Raw genomic sequence first — 27,890 nt, 5'->3', positions numbered from 1 at the left:
GATACTATGTCGTGGCCACGAGTAACTAAGTCGTGGCCACGAGATATCTAAATCGTGGCCACAAGATACTATGTCGTGGCCACAAGTTACTAAGTCATGGCCACGAGATAGCTAAGTCATGGCCACGAGATACTATGTCGTGGTCACGAGTTACTAAGTCGTGGCCACGAGATATCTAAGTCGAGGCCACGAGATACTATGTCGTGGCCACGAGTTACTAAGTCGTGGTCACGAGATAGCTAAGTCGTGACCACGAGATACTAAGTCGTGGCCACGAGATACTAAGTCGTGGCCACGAGATAAATAACAAATCAGATTACACCATTTATATGAATTTCCCTAATTAACTAGACATGTGCTATAGAACAAGGATGCCCCTACTTCACCAGCCTGAAAAAGTGCCATTTATAAATGTTATTGACTGGTCAAAAATTTTACATTTAGCGTCACTGTGAGTGACCCTGATTTTTGACCCAATGACCTAAACAATTTTAGATGTCATCTACTGATCAGGTGAAATGATCTTTCTGGGTTATATAAACAATAGCTTATCCAACCTAAATTATTCATCAGACAAGGATTTTACCTTTTAGGCTATCTACTGTCCATGGGCAATGTCCCTTCCAAATAAAATAAACTAGGATTTATTCCTTCTCATGTTATCGTATAAACAATGTTAACAATTCGATCACAAAATTACCTAACAAAGAGCTATAGTCAAAATTAATGTCTGATGGGCCTTGGAAGGTGACTTTCTAATATGATCCTAAAGACAAGTTCAAAGTGAATATCTTCAGTATTTTCAAATTTTTTAATGTTGCACGTAAAAGTAAGTTGTTAAGTTTAGAAAATTCATAATATATATAGTGTATTCTGATTGATTAATTATCTCGTGGCCACGACTTAGCTATCTCGTGGCCACGACTTAGTAACTCGTGGCTACGACATAGTATCTCGTAGCCACGACTTAGCTATCTCGTGGCCACGACTTAGTAACTCGTGGCCACGACATAGTATCTCGTGGCAACGACTTAGTAACTCGTGGCCACGACATAGTATCTCATGGCCACGACTTATCTATCTCGTGGCCACGACTTAGTAACTCGTGGCCACGACATAGTACATTGTATCTCGTGGCCACGACTTAGTAACTCGTGGCCACGACATAGTATCTCGTGGCCACGAGATAAATAAATATACACACATGTCACCATTGTGCCACCGTACATAAGTGACATTAGAAAAAGTTGGAGAAAAATACGAGTTAATGAAGATTTGAGCCATTAGAGGCAAGACGTGGATTTGTATTTTCCCGGTTTTTCAGAAATTTAAATGTTTCCTGCCTTAATTTAGAGAATATTTCTGCATGTGCACGATATCAAAGGATAACTGATTGAAAATGACATCTGTAAAGTGTGTATACAATAATCTTAGTTAAATCAACACCACACGCATCAGGTTAAAAAAGATGAAACGCGATTTTAGAGAATATTTCTGCACGTGCACGATATCACAATATATATGTATACAATAATCTTAGTTAAATCAACACGCATATGGCCGTACCTACTAGCATTGGTAACAGCATTGGTAACGGTCAGGTTAAAAAAGATGAAACTTGCTCGTGCGAAATAAAAAATGTTCATGTAATTCGTCTTTATTTTGGATAGCGAAATATATAGTTTTAAATAAAACTTTATTTTGAAACTTGTTTGTATAATTCAATTTGCCATCTTTCCACATTGAATGCCCTCATTGCGTAGTCAATTCCACATCCAACAAGTCCGTGCGTGTAATAGTTTGGCATGTGATGCCCCACTGCGACTTTATATATGTCAACTAGCCAGTATACCGACCGCCGGACAAATCTGGACTCCTTTAAATGGAACTTCTTACTGACGTTCCTGAAAAAAAATGTTATGCGGTATACAATAGGCTTTTTTCATATAGTTACATTGTATAATGACTCCCAAACTTCAACTAATGGAAGCCTTGTAACGTACCACCACATTTTCTTCTTAGAGCAAATTTCTTTGTTTGAAGATCTATTATAAATAAATATTATTCATTTAAATGAGGGATATAGATATAAATTCTGATGAGAATAGGTCTTTCATTTGAACCTGTTTACTTAAGAGGAAAGATACATATTTTCAAGATATGTCTGATATCTTTCAAGATAAGACGTTTGGTAAATGAACGAAAACAACAATAGTCTTGCACTTCTAGAAAATATAAACATGTAAATATATATAGATCTAATAAATTTTATATAAGATTTATTAGAGTTTTTATACTTACCGGCTGAATACTTTACACCACCTTCGGATGCGCTTTGATTGTCCGCCACTTACGCTTGATTCAGGCTTTACACTAACATTTCTAAAGTTAGATGCACTTAATTTATCACTTATGTTGTGATTGTTTAACTGTAATTGCTGTGAAAGTTGTGTCACATGTTCTGTATGGTCATCTCGTTTTCCAAATATCAATGCTTGTATATGATTGCACATCCGACTTGTTGAAGGCTGGTTAGTGTGTATATGAATGTCCCTCTTTCTGGCAGCGTCTGTCATGTTACACTGTTCAATCATGCCGTGAGGCGCTCTTAAAGCGACCAAACTTCTAGACGCGCCACAGTCCATAAGTGCACAGCATAGTTCCATTGGCACGTGGTATAAACCACATTTCTTCTCCGCCCACGGTTTCCAGTCGCATGTTTTGTGGTAATACTCATGTGTGTGACTGTGGTCAACACTGCTAAAGTGATGTTTAACAGATCTGAAAGTAAAGTTTTATCCCTTTTATGGATAAGATTTTGCAAAGCTTGAATGGACATGATATTGTCATTCACTTAAGCCGTCCTTTACTTTTGTTCTAAAATTACCTTTATAAGATTTTATACCATCTATAAACAGAGACTCCGTTGTAAACGACCGACTACCAACGAATTTTACAGGAAATGTAGACAACATTTGCACGAGGTAATGCACGTTAAAAGAACATGTTTTGCTACAAAAAGGAGTCACTGTGATTTTGTCTGTTGAATGTTAAACCTTCAATATTTGTTCGCGATAAAAAGAAATGAGCAGATCTAAACATTGCAGTATTGATATATTTTATTGTTGTTCATGTTCCATTAGTCCTTGTGCCTTTTGTGGACACAGTGAGTACGAACCCCGGCATCCCTGAAAGAGAAAAGTTACCTCTACGCAATATCCGTATGATTATGGACTCCACAGGGGTTTTTGACTTGACGGGATTGAAAATTGTTTCCCCGAGATGTGTGTACCATTTGATGTAAATATGGACAAATAACATGTGTAAATTTTCAGATCATTCCCTCGCCCCGTTTTTTCACAAAGTCCTTTTTCCACTTAGTCTATATAAAAAATTCAAATGCTTTTTGACTTTGATGGAGCTTCATTTATGATAAAAATGGCGTGTTTTGAACGCAAAAGAACGTTCCTACATGCAAACATTTTTAAAAATAGTGAGAAGTAATATCCAAGCTACCCTGATTTTTCTGCTGGGCGGGAGGACTAGCACCGATTTTAGCGTCTTAATATGCTTATTCGAGGCAGTCGCTTTAATCGATCCAAATCCCCAACTACGGACCCCCCAACTCATGATACCTAATTATACTCACGCGCTTATATAATCACAACCTTTAGAAATTATATAATGTATCATCATAGATGACATTATCCTTAAATGTTCATCTGTATGAGGTCTGTTATTCATAAATCCATGATCCATGTCAAATCCATGTTCAGCCAAAAAGGAGTTATCAACATCACCGCCGTCAGGAACATCATTATAATCTCGTGCGAAACACGTGCAGAAAAAAATTAGAAGAATAACTACAAGCGTCCCTTTCACAGAAATGGTCATAATTGACGCAATCTCTTTAAGGTGAATTACAATTTTCACAAACAATTCTTTAATTCCACACGCACTATTCCAGTTATCAACGTAAAATTGAAGGTCATTTTATAACGTCGGCATGTTCCAAAAGAAAATAATGATAAGATACTTAAAGCTATGTATAGATTTTTCGTGATTTTAGTGTGTTATGAGAGCATAAATATTTACATCTTACAATATAACTTCTGATATTCTAAAGTGTTAACAACCCTAGTTACAAGGCAATAATACGAATATTTGTTAAACGTATTTAAAAAAGGTATATTTACCAAAACGTTGTCCAGAATAAAAATTAACGATGAAATAGTAAAGAAACATAAAAGTAATCGCAAGAAATATAAAAGTAAACACAAGAAACATAAAAATGATCACAAGAAACATAAAAGTAAACACAATAAGCATAGATATAAACACAATAGACATAAAAGTTAACGCAATAAAATATGATAATATAAATAAGATCAACAAGGAATGGCGGCGTTCAATGAACGCAACCCCCCATACGACCCAGCAACAAGAACCAGTGGCAATTAAGGAGCGCCCAGGCGGACTCTAAACAAAAACAGGACATGGCACAAGACAGAGCACGGACATGTTAATAAACATAAAAGTGAACACAAGAAACATAAAAGTGATCACAAGGGACATAAAAGTTAACGCAATAAACATAAAAGTGATCACAAGAAACATAAAAGTAAACACAAGAAACATAAAAGTGATCACAAGAAACATAAAAGTAAACACAAGAAACATAAAAGTGATCACAAGAAACATAAAAGTAAACACAAGAAACATAAAAGTAATCACAAGAAACATAAAACTAAACACAGTTAAGAAACAAAGATGTAAACACAAAAGACATAAAAGTAATGGCAAGAAACATTGAACTAATCGCAAGAATGAAATGCCTGTACCAATATACGAGTCAACTGAAACTTATTTTATATAGGTTACTTTTCAGTTGTTTTAGAACTTCACTCTTGTGGCAATAATTAACCGTACAAGAAGCATGATTTAAATGCATTTATTTAATTATCTACTGCCAATATTCTTACATGGTCGATGGGAAAACATCAAAACATCTGTTTCAGCGCTTTGTTTGTTTGTCGCGATATGTTGCGATATCTGACCAATAAATCAGCATTTGAAGGACGTACTGTTCTTATTAATATATCTTATATAGTTTTTGGAAAGTATGAATTGGTGTAAAACTGGGTACGGGAAATAATTGTGTAAGTAAAACTTTAACTTCCTGGTTATATAATGCGGTGGTTATGATCTACAAGTAAAAATACTAGGACAATGAGTATTCCATCCTAATCTATTGTTCGTTAGAACTATACCATACTACTTTGGAAATTACACATGACATCCACTCATCTTCATTGAAAGATTGTTATGTCACGAATGCCACATTTACTGAGAAATATTCAAGTTGAGTTTTTGCTGACAAAGGTATTTAATTCTCAATATTTTGGTTTTGATATTTCATTGGTGTTCTATGCTTTGGATCAGGTACGTATATTAACGGTATCCGCAACAAGGTTTTAGACCGAGATTGCTGTCGTGTCGGTCGTGCGCATGCGCACATGCTACCAAAAAATTTAATCGATGGCGGACGGAGCAATTTTTGTTGATGAAAAATCTGTAAATTAAGTGTTAATTTACGAGCATCGGCACAAAATACTCAAGAAATAATGACAGGTAAGTCTTATGTTTTTGTTATGTACCTGTATTTTTACTAGATTACGCTTCCAAATGGCGTAAATCGGGTGTGGAAATTTCCAGTCTGTATGAATGAGATCGACAAAATGGCGGATATTTGTTAAAAACGGGTGAACATGTATAAAATCTGCAGAGTTATCAGGCTTAACCTACTTGTAGAAAACTGATTAAACTTGCACAAATCGGTTAAGAATATATTAAAGTAAGTTATGTTGGTACTTTTAAGGCTCCCTCATCATCTGATCTGTTGTTTTTGTGGCGTGAAATTTGAAGGAAATTTGTAAATTTTTGCGGTGCAAAAATAAATTCACGACCTATTTTGGCCCAAACATCAGAGGTATCTAAAGACCTTGAAAATACAAATGAAAGCTTTAAAGTTAGTTACTACATTATTGTGAATGGGGTGTGGTATTATTTATAATTTTCAACTGAATATTTTTGATGCTATGGTCTTTTGAAAATGGATGAAATTTCCCCCATTTTTTTTTTCATTTACTCAGAAGTTATATTCAACTTCTTTTTTGTTAGTTATTCCAGGTACGTATATTAACATTAGTACATGGTTATTCTGTTGATAAAACAAAATATTTATATTAAATGTCATTTCATCTATTTCAGATCGTAACAAATGTGCTTCAAGGGTTTCAAGTGGTAGATCAGCACGACAATTTCACTGAATGCTGATACAGCCCAAAAGTTCAAAGATTTGCAGCTTGTGCCAGGAGAGTCCCAGAAGTGTCAAATAAATTTCGGGAATAAAGTGACACTAAATGAAAACACTATAAACAGTCATTTTATAGCCAGTGCGATGCTATTGAAGTTTTATGTAAATCCAGTTATAAAATAAAAGGCAAAACTTATATAAATGTGTTTTCATTTTTATTTCTTTTTTTTTTACTACCAGGTACCTGATACTACTATTTCCAATACCTTTATGTCTATTCTCTCGAAAAAATGTACGTTCATTCAAGAGAACCTGAAAGATACTGACATATGTAGTGGTGAAACAGTTTGCTCAATATAATTGTATAAAAAGCAACACAGAGAATATGTTTTAAATAAAAACAATTAACTGGATATAGTAATAATCTAGCCTTACCCACTAAAAAGCAGTTTCAAACAGGACCGACTGATAGAAAAAGTGTGAAAACTATCACAATTGAACAATTAAATAGATGCACATTAATAACCGTGATTAAATCAATTACTGAATCTGCAGCAAACATCAATTATGACGGTACAATGTACTTATTTTTCACAATACTTTCATAACAAAAAATGTTTAGGCCGTTTTTCAGAAAAATATATGTACCTGAGAAAACGAACATTTTTATAAGAGCTCTTTTCTGGTGCAGTTTGAAAATTATATAATCATACTTTTATTCAATTTTAAAAATAGATAGATAGATAACTTCATTCTTTAAAACAATGTTCAAATAAAAAAATATTAAGGGCTTAATAAGTTAAATATATGGTAAAAGTTGCGTTCGAAATATGCAAGATGATTTTGGTCATGTGATTCTTCACGATATCTTATCCGCATTTATTTAAGATACGCAATAGAAATTGAAAAATAAAAAAATTAAAACAACAGTTTATAAGCTTTTTATAAATAATTTTTCACAAATTTCGGCAAAAAAATGACGAAACAATAATAACTTGTTACTACATGTATATAAAATTTCTTTCGTGTGCAGTCGCGATTGGCTGGTAGTAAAAGTTGCGTTTTTTACTCGTTACAATTCCGGAAATAATTTAGCTTTGTAAATGATAATTACACGTTTAAAAAGATCAAATTCTCAGCTTTCTTTTGATAGGTATTTTGCTAAATTCGGACCATAAATTACGAAAAAATCTTATATTTGTTCGAAGAGGGCATCATTATTTTTACTGAAGTTTTGACATAATCGGGAGACAAAAAAAACAAACTCTGTGTTTAACTCGTCGTAATTTTCTTCATACTAAACGCACTGATTTATAAAATATATATTTGAAAAAATCTATCTTTCAGTTTTCTAGAATATGTTACTTTTAAAAAATTGAACAGAAAATAACATGTTGACGGTAATTTAAATAACCAAGGTCAAATATCACACCGCTTAATGATATGTAATCGTCGATAAAAATCAATAACGATCGGCAGTCTGGATGGATTATCTGCCACGACAGCATAATTTACCGTTATTGATTTACTGTATAGAGTTGCGGATACCGTTAATATACGTACCTGTTTGGATGAACACATTTTTTTGTAATATATGGTATCAAATAACTTATTTGGAAAATTATATGCGCTTGGCAAAAAGACTAGGACATTTAAAAAATAATGGCTTAGATATTTTTGTTTCATCCTGGGACATAAGATATCTTATGTCCCAGTTTCATCATTTAATCTATATTTAACAAAAGAGATATATCTCGGCGATGTAAACATTTACAATATCAAGCTTTTGAACAGTTTTTTTATTATCTTTTCTTTTAAACAACATATATGTATTTCTAATTTATATACTTTTTGTTCTGATATTTAAGAAACAAATTCTTACAGGAACGAACATTGATCTGTCAAATAAAGTCACTGTTACTGCATGTTTTGTTTGAATGAGTGTAGTCTATACATGTACATGTCATTCATGTACATGTCATTCATGTAAGCAAAGAATAGTCCAATTTACATCATATGACTTATAATAATGAAATCAAATGGTTCGATTATTTCAGCATAAACATTAATTATTGATCGATTGATTGCTTGCTTGATTTATTGATTGATTGATTGCTTGCTTGATTGATTTTATAGGCAAGGTTAAACGTTTGGTCCCTAATTATCCGAAATTCGACGGAAAGGGCTTAAAATTAAGACTAACATGTCTGTCTGTCTGAGAAATTCTGAGAATTACAATATCAATTTGTATACTAAGGAAGGCCTCTCTGCATGGCCCGTCGGGGTAAGGTTGACATTGGGTTAACTTGAGCAGGCCAGACGTAAATGTAATATTTAGATCTAATGTAAATCCATGATTATATGCAAATAATAACATTTGTAAACAAAAACTTTTTTTCCGATTTTGTAATAATAAACATGACATGAAAGGGAAGAAATACCCGATTCTAAAGAATTTGAAACAGACTATACCGTATTCAACGCACTTCTTTCGAATCATTGCAAATGTATGCGTTGACATATAAATAATACGCGTGTACTCGGAAAAGGAATATAGTAATATATACATTTTGAATCGGCTGCATCAGAATCAATCCAATAACACATACACGAGGCTTACCCATTTGTTTTGCAAATCTGATGAAGTTTTAAACTAACGAGTATAATTTTAGGGACTATATTTGCGGAGATTTATAATTTTGAGTTATTCGGCTCACGTTCATGGTCACGTAAGCCATTTTGAGATGTGACAGTAGAAATTTTGTTGGACGGTTACCACTTTTGTAAGTGATGTCGATAGTAATTTCCAATGCTTTTCAATTCTGCAATAAATACTTCATGTTTTTAAAAGTAAATTTCACTCCGATTTTAAATCGTTGTGGCATATATACATCTCGATTATTTTGACATTTTCATAATCACAACAAACTCGGCGATGAGGAAATTTAAGATAAATCTAGTAAACATAGAAGGTTAGGAAGTTACACTTGGTTTCTTTCAATAAAAACCAAGCGTGTTAGTTCATTTAATGTGGAAATAAGGTTTGGCGATGTTCAGCATTTCCTGTGTGTTGATTTATGTATGCCGTGTAGCCTGATTTGGAAGCCATTTTGGATATGTTTTTATTTTATAGCCTATTTCTAAATATTGTTTGGTTGGAACTGCTAATTCTCACGTATTATCTTATTGTTTCATGTTGTTAAAAATAATTGTTGTAATTTCTTAATGTGTGAAAGTACCAGAGACCATGAATAGAATTTTCTTTTCCTGTCTCACCGATTCTGACAAGCTGTATTAAGTACAGTGATTATTAAACTATACACATTGAATTGATAATTTATACACTGTGTACACAAATTCCCAATGTGAACAAAATGTTATAATGGCATATATAGCTTCATGTCAATTCACATTTTCTCTGTACAAATAGACTTACTTGGTAATTAAAATATTTTAGTCGGGCTACAAACAAACAGTTACAGCTTCGAAAAACAAGCGAAACAAATCTGTTATGAATGGTACTGCACTGTGATGCTATATCGTAATTATAATGGTAAAAGTTTGTTTGTACCGGAAGATTATCTTGGAAAAACCCACATTTGCCAAATTCCAGATAACAATTTGATATTAGAAATTTGAGGATGATTATATTTATCAGTGCAAATATGTAAGCAGTTGAGCAGTCAGGTGGCTTACTTGATAAAGAGTGCAGAAATGTATTCTGAGGGTCCTGGGTTTGAGTCCTGGTCAGGCTGCACATGACACCTTTATTTCATGCTTTGTTTAAATTTTAGGGCATTTTTTAGCCAGACAAATGCTTGAACTGGCAAAATGGAGTCTTCAAGTGGTGGAACAAATATTCCAAAGATTATGGTCTTTAGGCCAACATGGGAAGAGTTTAAGGACTTCAATAAATATATAGAGTACATTGAATCACAAGGTGCTCATAAGGCTGGAGTTGCCAAGGTAACACATCAGAGTAAACATTGATTTTAAATAAACATATTTATTGATACTATTTAACATACTAAATTTTGTATGTATTTTATAATGATATAACATGTAAAAAATGTATAGATATTTTGGATAGAATTTGTTGTAAAATGTGCTTAAATTAATTATTGTTCATTGCTAGTCCTGTTTCTTGAAATATTTATTGAGAAGTTCTTTTAAAGTAAGTAATAGACCAGTGTAAAAACTAAGTTCTTTCAGATTATTTCAAGGATGTAATGCATTTAAAACCTTAATATTCAATTTCATAATCTTTCACTCCACTTCTTTCAGATTATTCCACCAAAAGAGTGGGTACCTAGGAAGGCCGGGTATGATGATCTTGATATAACTATACCAGCGCCAATTGTGCAAGAAGTGTATGGCAGCCAGGGGCTCTATACACAGTATAACATACAGAAGAAATCCATTCATGTAAAAGATTTTGAAAAACTTGCAAATGGAGAGAGGTAAGCAAAATTGTACAATGAATTATAATACATGCACTCATGTAGTTAGTAGATAAGTCTAATTTTGCATCCAAAGTTGAGAAGTGGTCTAAGCTTTTCGGAGGAAATAAATGATATTTAATTTTTCATTGGCTTAAAATGTAGCTTTGTTTAAGTTAAAAACAAGATTTTAATGTGTTGTGACAAATGATATTATGTTATATGGTTAAGGTTAATACCTATTAATACTTTTTCCTGATCATTTCATGCACACAGATTTCACCACTCACCGCATTTAAACACATGCTACTGTTCGTTTTGTGTAACAAAAAAAATCTATGATTATTTTATATTTATTCTTGAAGGTGCAGTACATGTCAGAGCTCCGAGACCTTATAGCATTGCACTTGTATGATAAAAGAATCAACTAGAAAATGGTATCTTTAGATTTTGAATTGTTTTTATGATTCATATGACATTTAATTTTTAAACCTGTTTTTTTTCACAGATTCCGTACACCAAAACACTTTGACTATGATGAACTGGACAGAAAATACTGGAAAAATATTACATTTGTCAACCCGATGTATGGAGCTGATATTTCTGGTACACTTACAGATGAAGATCAAGAGTCATGGAACATTAATAAGCTGGGGTCCATTCTTGATTTTGTTGGCAGTGATTATGGAATTAAAATCGAAGGTGTGAACACCGCATACTTGTACTTTGGGATGTGGAAGACAACATTTGCTTGGCACACAGAAGACATGGATCTTTACAGTATAAACTATATCCACTTTGGGGCACCAAAAACCTGGTACTGTATTCCGCCAGAGCATGGTAAAAGACTCGAGAGATTGGCTCAAGGTAAATTAGACAGATATTCTAATATCATATATAACATTATGTCTGTTTAATAGTCTTTCTGATGGAAGGATAGAAATGTAATACCACTTTTCAGTTGTGTTTAAACCTGAAGATAAAGTAAGAAGTTCAATGAGTTTTTTACATGTTTTACAAGTTGCCACTCCAATATCGTTTAGTTACAGGGAAATCAGAATGGACCATCAATTTTCATAAATGTCCTTTCATTCTCTACTTCATTGCAGTGAGGGAAATGTGAAATATGAACATTCATATTCTTAGTAAAAATTAAATATTTTTGGGCGACAAAGCAATTTATTTTATGTTATTATATTTGCTACAAAGTTTGCATTTTAAAGTTGGCTCTGTAAAAGCCCCTGGCTGCCATACACTTCTTGCACTGTTGGCTCTGTAAAAGATTGATTTCATTGATACATTGTACTGCACAGAATGTGGACACTCTATTTTTACCTTTACAGGTTTCTTCCCCACAAGTTTTCAAGCCTGTCCAGCATTTTTAAGACACAAGATGACTCTGATTTCACCTAAAGTATTGAGACAGTACTCCATACCGTATGATAAGGTAAGTTTTGTTTAATAATCAACTGTCCTTACTCAACTTCCATCTGAAGGTAAGTTTTCTCAATAGCAAAGGTAATTTAGTCTGAACCTTTGAGCTTCTTGTATCAGTATGCTCTTGTAATGTTTAATTTTAGAGTAACAATAATAGCATTAAAATTATCCTTTAACTAGTGAATAACCAATATGGTAGAAACCATTTTAACCACCTTATAAAGTTAATTTTTCAAGGAGTTAGAGCTTCTTTTTTAAGATGGTTTTTTTCTGCACAAGGCTGAGAGTGAAGTGCATGGAAGGGCACATAGAGACATTCTTTCCCTATTGAAGTTTTTAATGTAAATTGAAAAAATGGCTTTGATAGTGTCATTATTGCATCAAATCTAAATCTAATTAATTGATGGCTTTAATTGTTGACTATAGGTATTTAGTTATTAATTACAGTAATACTGTATTATCACTGTGAACACTTATTATATAATAAGCATAAGGATAACTTTTCTCGCTCACATATTTGTGTTTTTAAAACTTAAAAATGCTGAAATGAATGGTTTAATTTCTAGATAACTCAAGAGGCTGGAGAAATTATGATCACATTTCCTTACGGTTATCATGCTGGGTATAATCATGGGTTCAACTGTGCCGAGTCTACAAACTTTGCTTCACTTCGCTGGATAGAGTATGGAAAGAGATGTCTACAGGTTAGCTTTATGTTTTTCTGTGTCTGAATTGTAACTATTAAAACAAAAGTTAAGTCATGAAAAGAACTAGCAATTTTGGTGGCAATACATTCAGTAGTTTTGACTAAGATGCCTGCTAAAGCCTGAAGTTATGTGTAAAGGGACAACAGTTATTCTATAAAGCTATCATAGTCAAGATACTAGAAACACAGTCATTTAACACCTTTAGTCATCTTGAAAGTTACACACATATAACATACTTTGAGCAGGTAATTTAAGCAGCAGAAAGTACACTTTAACCAGCATGTCAAGCATATCATAGACATGATTGGATACTTTTGATATGAATTTTAATCTCCTAAAAAATGACAATTTGAGATACTATCTATACTAAAGTACAAATTTACATAAATTAATGATAAGTATACAGGGTGTTCACTAGCCATGAAATCCTGAGGGTCATTTAGACAAAGTTTTACCCATGATTTTAACAAAATTTGACCCTCCAGTTAAAATCCTGAGGGTCACATCTGGCCTTTTGGAAATTTGAAGGGTCAAAGAGTCATTTCAAGGGTCAAACGGACACCCTGGTATATTTCATATTTTTCATAAAATGGTAAAGCTCGGTACTTGTTAGCAAGCTTATTTGTCAGTTGTATGTGTACTTTAGAATGGTATATATCTGTTTTGATGCTTTTCACATAGCAATTATTACCTACCCTGACTACCATTTTGAAGCTATAGTACTATATTCTCAAGATAAGATAGAAATCTCTTATAATTCTATCATCTTCATGAAAATTGATGATAAATCTTTTACATATCAGTGCTTTGATAAAAATGTTTTCCTTCATATGTATAAAAAAAAATTGATAATGCACTTAAATCGGCTGTTTATATTGATTTTTTTTATATTCGGTCAATTATATTATTATATAGAATATTGACCCCAAAATGGCTGCCAGAGAAAATAAAATAGGTTGTTCTGATTCTGTTAATAAAAACATCTTTAAAAGTAGCTATTTCTTTTATAGATAAACAATTGAAAAAAAGTAAAAAGCTTATGTATATTGTTAAAATACTGTTGTTTTGTCCATAGTGCAAGTGTAGGAATGATGGTGTGAAAATAGAAATGGATACGTTTGTAAAGAGATTCCAGCCAGAGAAGTTTGAAGCATGGAAAGCTGGTAAAGACCTGGCTGCTCACCCTGAGGATGATCAAAGCAAACTGTATAAACACAGGTAATATAATTGTTGAATGAGTATTGTAAATCGTACGTTGACACAGGGATGTTTAAACTTTAATATACATAAATGAGCCATACCATGACAAAACCAACGCAATGTGTTTGCGACCAGCATGGATCCAGACCAGACTGCGCGGATGCGCAGTCTGATCAGGATCTATGCTGTTCGCTTACAAACCCTATAACAAGTAGAGAAACTGACAGCGAACTGCATGGATCCTGATCAGACTGTGTTTAATCATATACAAACTACATGTGTTTTACTGGACTACTATTTTTTTGTGCAAGGTGAACTTTCTTACTTATTCTTTGTGATAAAGAATAATGAAGTGTGGTTGAGTGTGTAAAGTCACTTTTCTGTAACCTTTAGGGTTAATAGCTGTTAAGAGAAGATGAAATTTGGTCTTACAAGAAAGATTTGTGTCCACTTTAGCCTGAAAAAATGCACTGCTTGATATGTAATCTTTAGTAGGAAGTTTAATCATTTTTCTCACACTTTTAGTGATACAAGAAAACAGCCTAACTCTTCTGGAAGAATTGGACCTAAAAGACATCCCATATCTAAAATTAAGACTACAGGTATGGAAATTTGTTTTAAATGTCAAACTCATAAGGATAGGGGAAATTTGTTGTGAGTCAATCTGGGAAGATCTTAAGGTAACTGGGCAGAATTTGCTGGTGGAGAAAGATACCAGGGAGGTCAATTTTATATCGGACACAAATTGACATTGTGATAGAATCCTATACATCCACAAGTTAGTTGGATAGCTTCCTCACATGTGGTAAAGTTGGATAGCTTCCTCACATGTGGTAAAGTTGGATAGCTTCCTTACATGTGGTAATTCATTGTCCCTTGCAGGATACAAAGGTACCATGATTAGGTACAGATGATCGAAATTGACAACTTTAACCACTTATCAAGTAGGCTCTTGTTATGATGGGATAGGGCAATTGAAGGTGATGGGGTGAATTGTAATTATTGAGTTACTGAAAATGTTTCAGATTCCTTTCCTTCAGTTCTCTTTATTATTATCGTCAAAGCATGTAGCGTTTGTTTAGTGTTGTCTTTATTTATTTAATGAAGATTTATATATTTTTGTTGTAATCAGATTCAGAAGAAGAAGATAATAACGTTGAAGAGCGAAGTAAGAAAAGAGGTCGACCACCCAAGTTGAAAACTGAATCAGCACCCACTGAGCAGACAACAGATGAAGCCGGAAAGGTGGCTGCTCTTCCCTATGTGAAAGCTATGAAAGTTCTTAAGAAAGATCCAAAAGATGTAAAATTGAAAGAAAGTGAAACTAAATTGAACACTAAGAAACAAACTATGAAAAAGCAATTAAAGGAAATAGAAGAATGTGATACAGAAACTGATGATTTTGAAAAGTCAGAAAGTGTAGAAAGTAAAGCAAAGAAAGAACAACAGAAAGGAAATGTAAAAGCTTCAAAAATGGAACAAAGTACATTAAAAGGTAGCACATCAGAAACAAAAGGTAAGGGAATCTCTCGTAAGAAGTTAAAATCTGAGTCAGACACAGAGAATTGTGATGCTACAGTTGGAACAAGTCGGACAAAAATTGATGTTTATTTGAATGACAGTCGTCGTACAGTAGCCAAAGTTGAGCCAGAAGCAAAAGTTCAAGAAAAGAAACAATTTAAAACATTTGAAGAGGCTTTCTTATATTCTATATCGGAAGGGAATCTGGGACGTAGAAACGCTGCCAAGCGTAATCATTACTGCTCTACAACAACTGATAATGATAAATCTGATGGAAATACAGTGGCTGATAATTGCATTTTTCAAATAAAAAAAGAGGGAGTTGAGGAGGAACCAAGGGTGAAAAAGGCAAAAGTAGAGGAAAAAACAGAAAATAATGAAACTGTTACTGTTAAGAGTGAGAATAAAGTTGAAGCAAATCTGGAGGAAGATATTGAAAAGTTAAAGCATCAAACTGATCAGTTTCTTCAGAAATATAAGAAAGATAGCAATCTAGATGCTTCATCTCATCTCATTAAAGTCGACGTCCATGAAAGAAATAAACTGGCAACAAACACCCCATCAAATAGCAATGAACATAATTACGTTTGTAAGAAGAAAATGGCAGCAAAAAATTTGAATGAGCAGAAAAGCTCGGAGTATAAGGTAAAAAATGAACCGGAAACAGAGTGCAAATTACCGAAGGATTTAGTAGAGAAACATAAAGACTTGGGACAGGAACTTATTCAGTTAACACATGACATTATCCAACAACAGTCTACAAAATCTCACAAGTATTTGGATCATTCGAGTAAAGGATTGTTTAATACTAAGACTACCTCTGATTTAAACAGTAATTGTACTGCATCCAATCAGCCATCTGTTTACCCCACGCAACTTTTTGGTGAAACAGTATCAAGTAAATTAATGCAATCTGTAAATAATCCATCTAATCCTATGTACTGTAAAGAATTTGGTAAAAACTCAGCATCTAGTAGTTTAGACTTTTCACAGCTTGCCAGTCAAGTTGACAATTCAAAGACTGTGAAACAAGGTGACCATACAGACATGAATCTGTTATTTACAATTCACAAGTTATCATCTGCGTTACAAAGTCAGCCGAAATCTGATGTCCAAAAGTCAGTTCAGCAGCAATTGCAGCATGCACCAGGATCTCAGGGAAATTGTAGCAGCTTGACGGTAGATGTTAATCTAGCTAACAACAGCAAGAAATTACCACATGAAGTGAAATCGCCAGCAATATTGAGGTCCGGTTGTACCTCTATGAAATCCCCAGGACGGCAGAAATCTCCTTCAAGTTTTGCTGTACAAGGTGGATATCAGCAAATGTCCCCTGTTCAGATGAGTAATAGGATTTCAAATGTTCCATTGATGACAACTCGAATGTCACCGCAGGGGAGATCATCTAATTCTAGTATTGTTAGAATTCAGTCCCCTACAGGTACACAGCATCATGTCCAGCTTCAAGGTCAGCAGCATAAATCACCACCCAGATTATCATCAATCCAGTCACCTGTTCAAAAGCAGGTTATTTCACCGTCATTAAAATCTCCACCTGTGTTATCCCAAGTTGTAAATACTTCATCTATGTCTTCATCGCATACACAAGTACATAATTCTCTACATCAGGCTCTAAATACACAGCATACTCCGAGTGTATCTCTATATAGTTCTGGTCAGAATCCTGCCTCATCCTCATTAAATCATCATGTTGAACAAGGGCAGATAGTGAATTCACAAGGAATAAGAATGATCTCAAATGGACAAAAACTAATTCCGCTCCCAACTGCCACACAAACTCAAAATGTAACGCAGGCAGTCGGTGGACAGGTATTGAGTATGGGGCAAATGGTGAACCCTCTGTTAGTCAGACAACAATTCAGTTCACAAATACAAGCTCAGACTGTTGCAAATAACCAGGGAATGCTGTTACGTCCTCAAGTTGTTCAGCAGAGTTTGACTGGTTCTAGTGTTAATCAGACGCAAGTGAGAAATGTGATAACAAGCCCGCAATTAGTTGCTATGGCAAATCAGGGTTTAGTGCAGTTAGGTATGGCAAACGTAACTGGCAATCCAGTGAATGCAAATGTCCAGTCAAGAATTGTAACACATGGAAATCAGACTTTTTTACTGAATATCCCTGTGATGAGGTCCACCACCAGCGATATTTCTGGTAGTGTTGTGCAGACTCCAGCCGGTAACAGTCCTGTTACTGCTATCTCATCACAGGGGAAACAAAATCAGGTTGGTCAAATTATGCTGCAGTCGCAGACAACTGTCTCAAATAGCAATTTAAACACAGCTGCTCCACTTCTATTGGTTAACAATTCTACAGGCAGGTGTTTTACTAGTGCTAAAGCGTTGAAAAATGAAACATTGCCTAATAAGACTGAAATTATAAACCATACAAAGTCAAATGTGCTAATGACACCAATAGTGAGTAACTCTGTTGCTGTTTCAAATACTCTAATGACAATTTCATCGTCAGTGAGTCCTAGAAACGTTGTTACACAAAATTCATTGTTGGTTTCTAACTCGGATATGGGTTTAAGATCGATATATAATACAGATACAGATAATTCAAACAAACAAAGAAATGGCAAAGATAAGTTATTGTTGACAAGAAATGTTAATGGTAATTTAATTAAAGAAGAAGTCATTGATGTAAAAGACTTGAAATACAGTGCGGTGTGTGTTGAAGTGAACTCAAATAGTGATGAAAAGTACTCTCCTTTTTTGAAGGAAGCAAAGAGTGATGTTTCATTACATCGCCAATCTTTGAGTGTGTCGCCACCTCCAAGGTTGCAAAGTCCTAATAAGATAATGCAACTTGTTCCACAACCTATCGTCCCAATCTCACAAACATTTGCTTCAACTATGTCAAATATGAAGCCTTTATTTTCTGACCCCTCATTGTACAGTGGAGCTATCCCATCGCAATTGTTGGATGGTGAAGAAAGTGAAGATGTAAAACCTCCTATTCTAGAAATGGAAGCACCCATGCTTGAAATGGAAGCACCGATTCTAAAATTAGAGTCTGAGGGTGATTCAGTTAGTGTTAAAAGTGAACCTGACACTTTATCCAATTATTCTGTCGGCAGCAATTCAATGAGTCTATCCAGCTCATTCAGATCAGATTTAGATGGTATGCCGGTGTACCCTATGACTAGCAATGGGTTAGAGCCATCATCAACTATCATACAAACAACTAGTTACAATGCATTTTCTGGACAGGGGCGGCAGGTTGAAAATAGGAAAAGACGTAAATCAGCAGCTGATGGAGTGAAGGAGAATACTTTCCTACCTGGTGATGTATCACCAACCAAAAAGGTATTTATAATTCTTAATAAAAATAATATATTTGGTTATCTTTTATGATTGAAATTTGGGGGCAAGGTTTTGCAATTCAAAAATGAAAACCTTGATCTTTAGTCTTTATTGTTAAGAAATTATTTCTAGCATGCTTACATTTTTGATCTAGAGTAGCATATGGATCAAAGAATATATGAATGTAATAAGAAAAGAAGTTGTGATTTGATATTTGAAGTCAATACTTATAACAGTCATTGAATGTTTTACCATTTATTACTTTTCTACATTTCATTCATCTGAACTGTGTATTAGTAAACAAATATGTATTTCTCCTGTGTTATTCAAAATGAGTACTCCTATTACTGATGTATTTCATAACTGAAGCTTATTTATGTATTGTGACTATGTTTATATATACAGAACTGTAAATCTGCCAAGGGCAAGTTAAAAGAAATCCAGGAAAGTAGGCAGCATAAAGGGAACGAGAAGAAAAAAGACGATTCTGGCAAATGTAAAAAGAGAAACCCATTAAAAAAATCAAAAGAGGAAAACTCAAAGAAAGGTAAATTCTTAAATGATAAAAATGTTGGGTCAATTAAACACACCTTGTAAGACACCAAAAGTTGTGCTATATCAAGGAAGTGTAGTGAGATGAGAAAGTATTTCCTCAATGATTTGGAATGGACTTGTTCAGGTTTTGAAATAAAACTTTCCTGTAGACATTTTAAGGATTTCAATATCAAAATAAGTTTTTCTTAAGATTAAGATAGTGAAATAGATTAGCTTATAAAATTTATAGAACTTGATTCTGCTTCTAAAGTTCAAGTTTTGAATTATGCAATGGTTGTTAAAATCAACAACATTGTGGAATTTGAAGAATTCCTGGACTGAATTACAAATATTCTGGCAAGCCTAGGTATAAGTTTTATTACAAATAGCCTTTGTTGAAGAAAGCATCACAAAGTAATGATGAGAAGAGAAATAACTTTGTTTTGTCAACCTTATTTAGGTGAAAACATAGATGTGAATGCCGAGTGGATGAAACCATTGAAGGGATTGTGGCAGAATTTCCCACTGGATTTCGATGCAGAGGTGAAATTTAACAGAAACTATTCCCAGCACACTCCTCATTGCTGTATATGTGCTTTATTTGTGCCATTTAAGGTGAGAATTTTTACCTTCCTGTGACACTCTTTCCAATCAAATGTAGGTAATGCACTTGTCTTACTTAATTTCTTTAACCATCCCAAGGATTAAAGATCAAAATTATAAGAGGTATGATTGTTTTACTATTGCATTGATGCTTCAACTGGCTTAAACTTTTCCCTTTTCATTTTTGGTGCTGGATATCAAATGGCAAGGAAGGGTATTTTTATGCAAAATCTCGTTGAATAGATATTTTGGCTTAATTTGTAACATGTATTTATTTTGCTTGGGGTATTAATGTGTTCCTTGTCTTTCAAGGATATTGAGATAAAGTCAAACCTTTAGTAATTTTTAAACAAGTTTCTTTTTTTTTATCATCAATTTGAGTAAATTTATTACCTCTTGTTTAGAAATAAAAAAAAAAGATTTTATTTTCATGATTAACTACGGTACATTGTGTATTATATGATTTTGCTTCTCTTCTGTATTATATGATTTTGCTTCTCTTCACTTGTGATTTGGGCGTTCTTGTGGCTACTGTGTTGTTATGTATAGGGGTTAGGATACCAACTTGTAACAAATTCTCAGCTAATTACTGCCAACTTCTCCACATAAAAAACTTGAATTTTTAATTTGAAAATGAATGATGTAAGGGCTAAGATACACTGCCAACTGTCAAAGAACATACACATGTCATGCCATGGCCAGGAGTCAGGACAGACGAGTCCAAACTTCTTTTCTTATTAGCCTGCTGGATGAGCATTGTTATGTATACAAGAAAATTTATTATTCAGGTGAGTTCTGACTCGGCGGAATCCAGGTCTCCGCAGAAACAAAAAGCTCTGATGCCGAAACGATCACTCCCTATGATCCCGGAGATGTGCTTTGCTACCAGTACAGACAACCCAAATCCTTTTGGATTTAACACATTGCTAGATGAGGATGGCCTCAGTCCATTGCTAGTTTGTGAATCCTGCAAAGTGTGTGTGCATGCAAGTAAGTTATATTAAGAGTTTGAATTAATTTGAGGAGCAATGGCCTTCTTGTTAAAGAGTCTGCTCTCAACCCTGAGATAGTAGGTTTCATCCATACTTTAGTCATGAACTTGTTACCTCAGATGATATCAGTACTGGTAAATTCTTTGAAGGGCACTAGAAAGTGGTGAAAATAAGTTGCAAGAAGTTTCGCAATAGAACTGTTTGTGAATATGTTTAAACCAATGAATATGAAGTCCCATCTGTTGCTAAAACTTTCCATACATGTACACAATAGTTGTAGGACATACAAGACATGTATAGGAATAAATTGTGTACTTTATAAACTGGCGTTAAACATTTTTGTGTAACTAGGTGAATGATGGACATAACCAACTCATAGCCACATAAGAACTGATGGGTCGCTGCATGATTAGCAGTAGGGAGACTTGAAGGTTTTTACGCTAAAGTTTCTTTTGAAGGTGAAAGAAAAGTAACCCAACAAAGTTCCTTTTGATTCCATAAAAAAACATGAGTTCCATGAATTTGATAATGCTTATTTTGGATTTGTAATATTAATTTTACCAAGATATTCTGCCCAAAGCTTTCGGACTTAACATAAGTCTGTTTTGATCAAACCAGTAACAGATTTCTTATTTGTCAAGATGCACTTTCCGTTAATTCATTCAGAGACGATGGATTTAATTTTCAGCATATGGTTAAATTTTGTCTTTTTAAAAGGTCTGTCACATCTATCACAAAATTTTGTCACTTTGATTCACTTGCCGTTGAGGACAGGATATTGTAAAAGATGTTTTATATAAGCTACTGTTGTTATAGTACAACCTTACTTTTTGACTTAAAATATTAACTGATAAGTAAAAAAATTGATAATAGCCTAGGATGAACATAGTATTTATATTAAGATGATACTTCTTTGTTTCAGGTTGCTATGGTGTACAACATGAAGATGGAACAAAATGGAAATGCACACGGTGTTTGAAACAGGAAGTTGAAGCTGTAAGTATACTTAAATATCTGTCTGTATGTCATTCTGTATATTATGATATCCTATTATTTTCATCACAATTTTACCAGATCCAAAAGAAGATAGTATATGCTGATGAGAGTGAATCGATGTTCATCTATGTTACTTTTCACAAGGGTTTTCTCTTTTTACATACAATGGTACAAAATATTTTTGTTAATTTTTGATAATGAACAAGACTTGATTTCACTGATGTATTTTACTGGTATTAACTGTGGCATCTTTTAAAGTTAACATGTCCATCAAAGTTTAATTCCGTTGTCAAAGACAACATCATGTAGATAAATCTTTCGCTCTGCAGCTATGTATGCAAATCAGTACATATTCTGATTACCGCGATATTGTTGCTTGGAGTACTATATATCATCCATGTGTAGATTATAATCACATTTGTTCTGCTGTATTGTCTTTACTAAGGCTCTAGGCCATTTTCTGGGCCATCAGATCTGATTATTAGGAAACATTCTCAGGAATCTTCACTAATATAGGTTTGATATTTATTTTGGATTCCCAATGGAAGTGTATTGTTATACAGTATTTTACAATATTGTTTTACAGGAGTGTGTATTGTGTACACTGCGGGGTGGAGCACTGAAGCCCACAAAAGATGGTCAATGGGCACATATTGTCTGTGCCTTAACAATCAAAGAAGTAAAATTTGAAGATATACAAAGACGAGAGCCAATTAACACCTCCAATATTACAATTGCACGTATAAGACTGGTATGTAATGTAATAAATTTGTAAAGAAAATTATTAGGTATTGTCCGCTGGTTTAGCTACATAGGGAAAGCATAAGTTTAGCTACATAGGGAAAGCATTAGATGTGTCTGGTTTGTTACTCAGACAAGGCAAAATTTCTCTGTGACAATTGATCTCGGACATAAAATTCAATGGATATTTGTCCCTTACTGATTCATAAATGAGCCGAGTCACGGCAAAACCAACATAATAGGTTTGCGACCAGCATGGATCCAGACCAGCCTGCGCATCCGCGCAGTCTGATCAGGATCCATGCTGTTTGCTATGAGTTTTCTACTTGTAATAGGGTTTGTAAGCGAACAGCATGGATCCTGATCAGACTGCGCGGATGGGCAGGCTGGTCTGGATCCATGCTGGTCGCAAACCCACTATGTTGGTTTTGTCATGAGGCGGCTCATTTGTTTCTTACTGATTCATAAATGATTTTGGATTAGTAATGTGTTTGCGAAAAAAATGGTAATTGCTGATTAGTTATCCAGGAATGTCAGTTACATGGACTGACCACCAAGCTATGACCAAAACAGTGTTGAAGTCAGTATAAAAAACAAAATAAACTTAACAAACAATAATTTTAAATTTCTTCTTTATCTCCTCCCTGATTTTTGTTCAGATCCTCTTAGAACTTTTGAAACTTTAACTTTGAAGTTTATCCTATTGTTAATTTGGATAGATATATGCAGATGTCCACTTGTGCTTGAAATAAAAAATTGAGGGGCATCTGTGTATTTTTCTCAAAAGTTGTGGTATTACTTTAATAGTGTTGGTATGATACCATTTTAAATAAAAAACACTGAAAATTCTGAATAAAATGTGACAGGAATATCTCGGGTCTTTGTAGGACCATACAAATATCATAGGTAAAAATGTTTTAATAATTTATAAATTTTCATCAGTACACAGTTTAATAACCTAGCACTTGAGACTGACTTGTTTGCATGACATAGTAAATATTTAGCAAGCAAAACTGAACTATGAACATATATATTTGCTTGATATATTTAGTCTTTCAACATTAAAAAAAAAAGATTATGATTATATGTATGTATATAACTACTATTACAGAAATGTCAGTACTGTAATGGGATGGTATCAGATCCTACATTTGTACGAAGGACTTGTGTACAGTGCTCTAACGGGAGATGTACATTGTCGTTCCACGTTACCTGTGCTCACGCTGCCGGTGTTGTGTTTGAAACCAGCGACTGGCCACACCCTGTGTATATTACATGTTCCAGGCACATGCACCTGACTAAGGTAAAGGTAGGTGTTAGTTTAATAGATTTATTGCTTTGAGCTTCATTTAGCAAAGACGTAAAAATCCAAAGCTTGCATGCTTTTTTTTTGTGCAGTCTGATTTGTCTTCATACTGCTAGCTGATAAATGTTTCAGTTCCAAGAAAGGGCTGAAGAAAATTGAAAAAAAATATATAAATATTTTTTAACTAATATTTCAGAAAAATGATAATTTAATTGCATTCTGTTGAATGCCCTGGAAATCAAGGTTTTTAATTACCCGTAGTAACCCTAAGTTTAGGTTTGATGCTATAGTGTAAGCCCGTGGTCAGTTCTGCTAAAGTGTACCATCAGATTTATGTCCATATTATATGAATGGACCCTTGTTAGACATAGTCTGAGTAAAAAATAAATTCTTCAAACTTTTAAACTTGTCCTTAACAAGAAACAAAGATTTATAGTTGTTTGTTTATGTTTTTAAAGCAAAAAGAGAGAAAATTAACACCACTGGAGGTGGGTGATCGTGTTATAGCGAAGCATAAAAATACTCGTTACTATGTAGCCGAGGTTCTAGACTGTAGAGATCAGGTTTTCTATGAGGTGGACTTTGATGATGGATCCTTTAGTCATGATTTATACCCAGAAGATATAAACGTAAGTTTTTTTCTTATTTAAATCACATTTTTCTTGTCAGTTCGGGTAAAAAATTTGCTTAAATGTCATCATGATACTACGGTTTGTGTGAAATAATTTTCTTTAAAGTGCTTTAAATTACCCTGGATCAGTCAAATACTACACATATAAGTGATATTTATGCGTCACAAAAATGTCGCGAATGTCAAAAAGTGGACTGTTTGCAAGCAGAAATATTTGCGAAAATTTTATTTCTTGAATTTAATACTGTTTTTGTGTTATCATGTAATAAGCAGGTACATGTTAAGAATATGCTGTTATTGTAATCGTTCTACACAATTGTATAATACCTTTATTATTTATATAATTGTTTGAAATATACATTGTTAGTTTGATAAAGGACCTGATCACACATCAAATATTTGTGAATATCAACCACTTAGACAGTAGATTATGTTTATATTGCCAGCAGCTATATATTAATGAAGGTAGTTGTTTCACTCTAAGTATTTTAGATATTTATAATTTTCAATAATTATAAAACAAATTCAACAACACAAAAACATCAACATATTTAATGTTTTTTAGGGTCATAGAGCGGAGGATGGGCCACCTCCAGTAGGAACAAAGGTGAAGGTGATATGGACAGATGGTACTTTATGGGGAGCTACATTTAAGGGAACTAATTCTCAGGTGGTTTACAAGGTAACTAGACTTATCAACACTAAGATATTCCATGTACATTGTACACTGTTTATGTAAGGAATATATTGCTGTCTCCCTTAATTTACACTTTGACTTGCGATTTTTGAGAGTTCTAGTCTTTATTGAAAAGAATTTAGTAACATTGTAATTAACATTAGAATATTTGTTTTTATCTCTTGTTCTTTCCATTATTTATTCAGAAATTCAGGAGTTTAAAAAAAAAATTGTTTGCTGGTGAAGATATAACCACACTGCCGTTTTAAGATACTGATGCGCAAAAATGCCGTGTTTTCGTGAGCTTATGTTTCATGTATAAGTTAAGAGATTTTCAATGGTTATTTTTATTTTACAGATTGGGTTTGAGGATGGTTCAGAGAGAAGTATTCCGAGAGATGAACTATGGATGCAGGATGAGGAGTTACCTAAAAGTGTGAAAACTAGAATGGTAGGTACATGTTATATATGATATCTCATGATGTATGCACCAAAAACTGATTATTCTCCACATTGGTATTTATATGATGAATCTGTGTAGAATAAATATTATCAGTGATTATGACATACATTTGCCATCAATAAATAGCTGGGATACTTCCTGGTAGATCAACCAGACTCGAGAACCGGTTCTGATATTGAATTATTTAAAGGCCCATTAAGCTCCAAATGCATTTATGTTTATTTCTCAAAAGCGTTCGATTTTATACCCTGTTATAGTTTTCATAAAAGTATTCATTGGCCTAACATCTGAATAATCTTTTTCTTCTATTGCATTTTTGCAATTAAAAGTACAGTTATAGTGATTTAGTATTTTGTATGGAAGTTAAAATACTACCTTGTTTACATTCTGCTACATTGATGACCAATAATGTCACATTCGGCGTTAGTTACGTCAGGTGTTAAACATTTAACATGCTCTGAAAGTTTAAGACCATTATCTAAATGGTGTAAAAATCATGTTTTCACTTTGTAAAAGATTGAATGTTTTTTATCCATTTCTGAGGCATTATGTGCCTTTTACTAATAATGAACAATGGCAACTTCAAAACCTGGTAAGTCCATGACTCAAATTAAGTCAGGTAATGGTAGATAGATATTTTCTTTAGTAAAACCTAAGCTAATAATATCCTTTAAATTTATAGAAGGATAATCTTTTGTTAAAAAGGCTATATCTTGCATCGGATATAAGCATATTTTTGTTGGTTAATATATTCACACATGCACAATTTAGTTCATACAGTGACACATGGATTTAGCTGATGGTGAAAAATGTTAGGTTATTTGATATCTTAGGCATAAACTGGCCTCTGGCTAGAATAACCAGCCTTCTGTTTGAAGAAAAAGATTATTAATAGGCAAATACTTAAAAAAAAATAGTGTCAGTCAATTGATAAAAGGAATGAAGTTGAAGTAATAAAATATATGTATTACTTTTTCAGTCTCATGCCTCCGACAGCAAGTATGATACTTTTGACAAGGAGAAAATCATAGAAAAAGAGGTCAAAGGTCACAGTATTCGACAGAAACAGAAGATCTCGTATTCGGCACTCCTCAACAACTTCGATACATCATAAAGAAAGTTGACTACTAAATAGTTTCAATGTATTGAATAGGTTTTAAAAAATCTAAAAGTTTAATTTTACCAATGTTTTGAACGATATGAAATTTTGGATGTTAACATACAGAAATTGAAGTTTTGATTTTTTACTTTGTTGGAATATGGAAGTGTATGATGTAGCAAGTCATGTGCCATGAGAACAATCAAAGGGAAGTAAATCTGTCAGTGTTGAAAGGCATGAGACATGTTTTAGACAAAGTGTAAATTTGTGTTTTGTTTGACTCGATGAACTTTTTAAAGGCAGCTTTTGAGATGATAGTCTTAACTTTCTTTTCCTTTTTTTTTTTAATGAATTCACTATTATAATGATGTTATGTATTTGTATATTTTTACTTTTGCCATGTCATAAGTACATTAAGTGTGCTAATTTGATTTTTAAACAACTTTTGTTGATGCATAGATCACGTTAAAATAATAATGTCAGAGGGTAGTCAGTGTTTTCATGTTAAACTTAAGCAGTGTGTAATAATTGATAAGTTTAGAAGTTGTTAAGGACTTTGGTCTTACAGTTTTCAAATTAAGATTCTTGCAACCAGTCAGGTTCTGTCACAGTTGGTTGGCTGGTTCTCTCGCAGCTGATTGGCTGGTTCTCTCGCAGCTGATTGGCTGGTTAACTGAGATTTATCATTGAGGATTTTCACTTGTAAATTAACTAATAATGTAACTTAAGACCATAATGTGGCTTTCTTAAAATGGATTGTGTATGATATATATATATAAATATATATGTTTTTACTTGATATCAAATGAAATATTCCAAACATTTTTTTTTTTTTTAGAAAAAAGAAAATTAAAACCCCCCCCAAAAAAGACTTCAAGTAACAGTTATGTTTTTTTTTTTTT

General features: G+C 33.5%; 2 protein-coding genes and 1 long non-coding RNA gene across 4 annotated transcripts; 2 read left to right on the top strand and 1 right to left on the bottom strand.

The window, feature by feature from the left end:
• Positions 1–1,677: 1,677 nt before the first annotated feature.
• On the bottom strand, positions 1,678–4,023 carry LOC132717071 (uncharacterized). The gene is made up of 3 exons (XM_060700467.1): positions 3,650–4,023; positions 2,302–2,781; positions 1,678–1,904 (listed from the first exon to the last, which is right to left on the bottom strand). The coding sequence occupies exons 1-3, from the start codon at positions 3,892–3,894 to the stop codon at positions 1,697–1,699; spliced, it is 933 nt and encodes a 310-aa protein (XP_060556450.1). The 5' UTR covers positions 3,895–4,023; the 3' UTR covers positions 1,678–1,696.
• Positions 4,024–5,435: 1,412 nt separating this feature from the next.
• On the top strand, positions 5,436–6,518 carry LOC132717070 (uncharacterized). The gene is made up of 2 exons (XR_009623908.1): positions 5,436–5,631; positions 6,271–6,518. It is a non-coding gene; the product is annotated as an uncharacterized LOC132717070 (long non-coding RNA).
• Positions 6,519–8,982: 2,464 nt separating this feature from the next.
• LOC132717074 (uncharacterized) lies at positions 8,983–27,665 on the top strand. Of its 2 annotated transcripts, none has more exons than XM_060700471.1 (19): positions 8,983–9,099; positions 10,111–10,282; positions 10,601–10,776; positions 11,264–11,622; positions 12,099–12,202; positions 12,759–12,896; positions 13,975–14,117; positions 14,625–14,701; positions 15,232–18,950; positions 19,353–19,494; positions 19,942–20,096; positions 20,873–21,074; positions 21,999–22,072; positions 22,659–22,823; positions 23,925–24,116; positions 24,578–24,748; positions 25,316–25,432; positions 25,785–25,877; positions 26,869–27,665. In XM_060700471.1, exons 2-19 carry the CDS (start codon positions 10,148–10,150, stop codon positions 27,001–27,003), a joined length of 6,297 nt encoding a protein of 2,098 aa, XP_060556454.1. In that variant the 5' UTR covers positions 8,983–9,099; positions 10,111–10,147; the 3' UTR covers positions 27,004–27,665. The 2 variants fall into 2 exon arrangements, with proteins under 2 accessions (XP_060556454.1, XP_060556453.1); XM_060700470.1 differs by having other exon boundaries at positions 8,984–9,099; positions 23,925–24,122.
• Positions 27,666–27,890: the final 225 nt, after the last annotated feature.

This window comes from Ruditapes philippinarum, unplaced genomic scaffold, assembly GCF_026571515.1.
Source record: "Ruditapes philippinarum isolate M1 unplaced genomic scaffold, ASM2657151v2 ctg61_1_1_1_1, whole genome shotgun sequence".
NCBI lineage: Eukaryota > Metazoa > Mollusca > Bivalvia > Venerida > Veneridae > Ruditapes > Ruditapes philippinarum.
The sequence above is the reverse complement of the archived record's forward strand: the minus strand, read 5'-3'. Positions and strand labels throughout refer to the sequence as shown.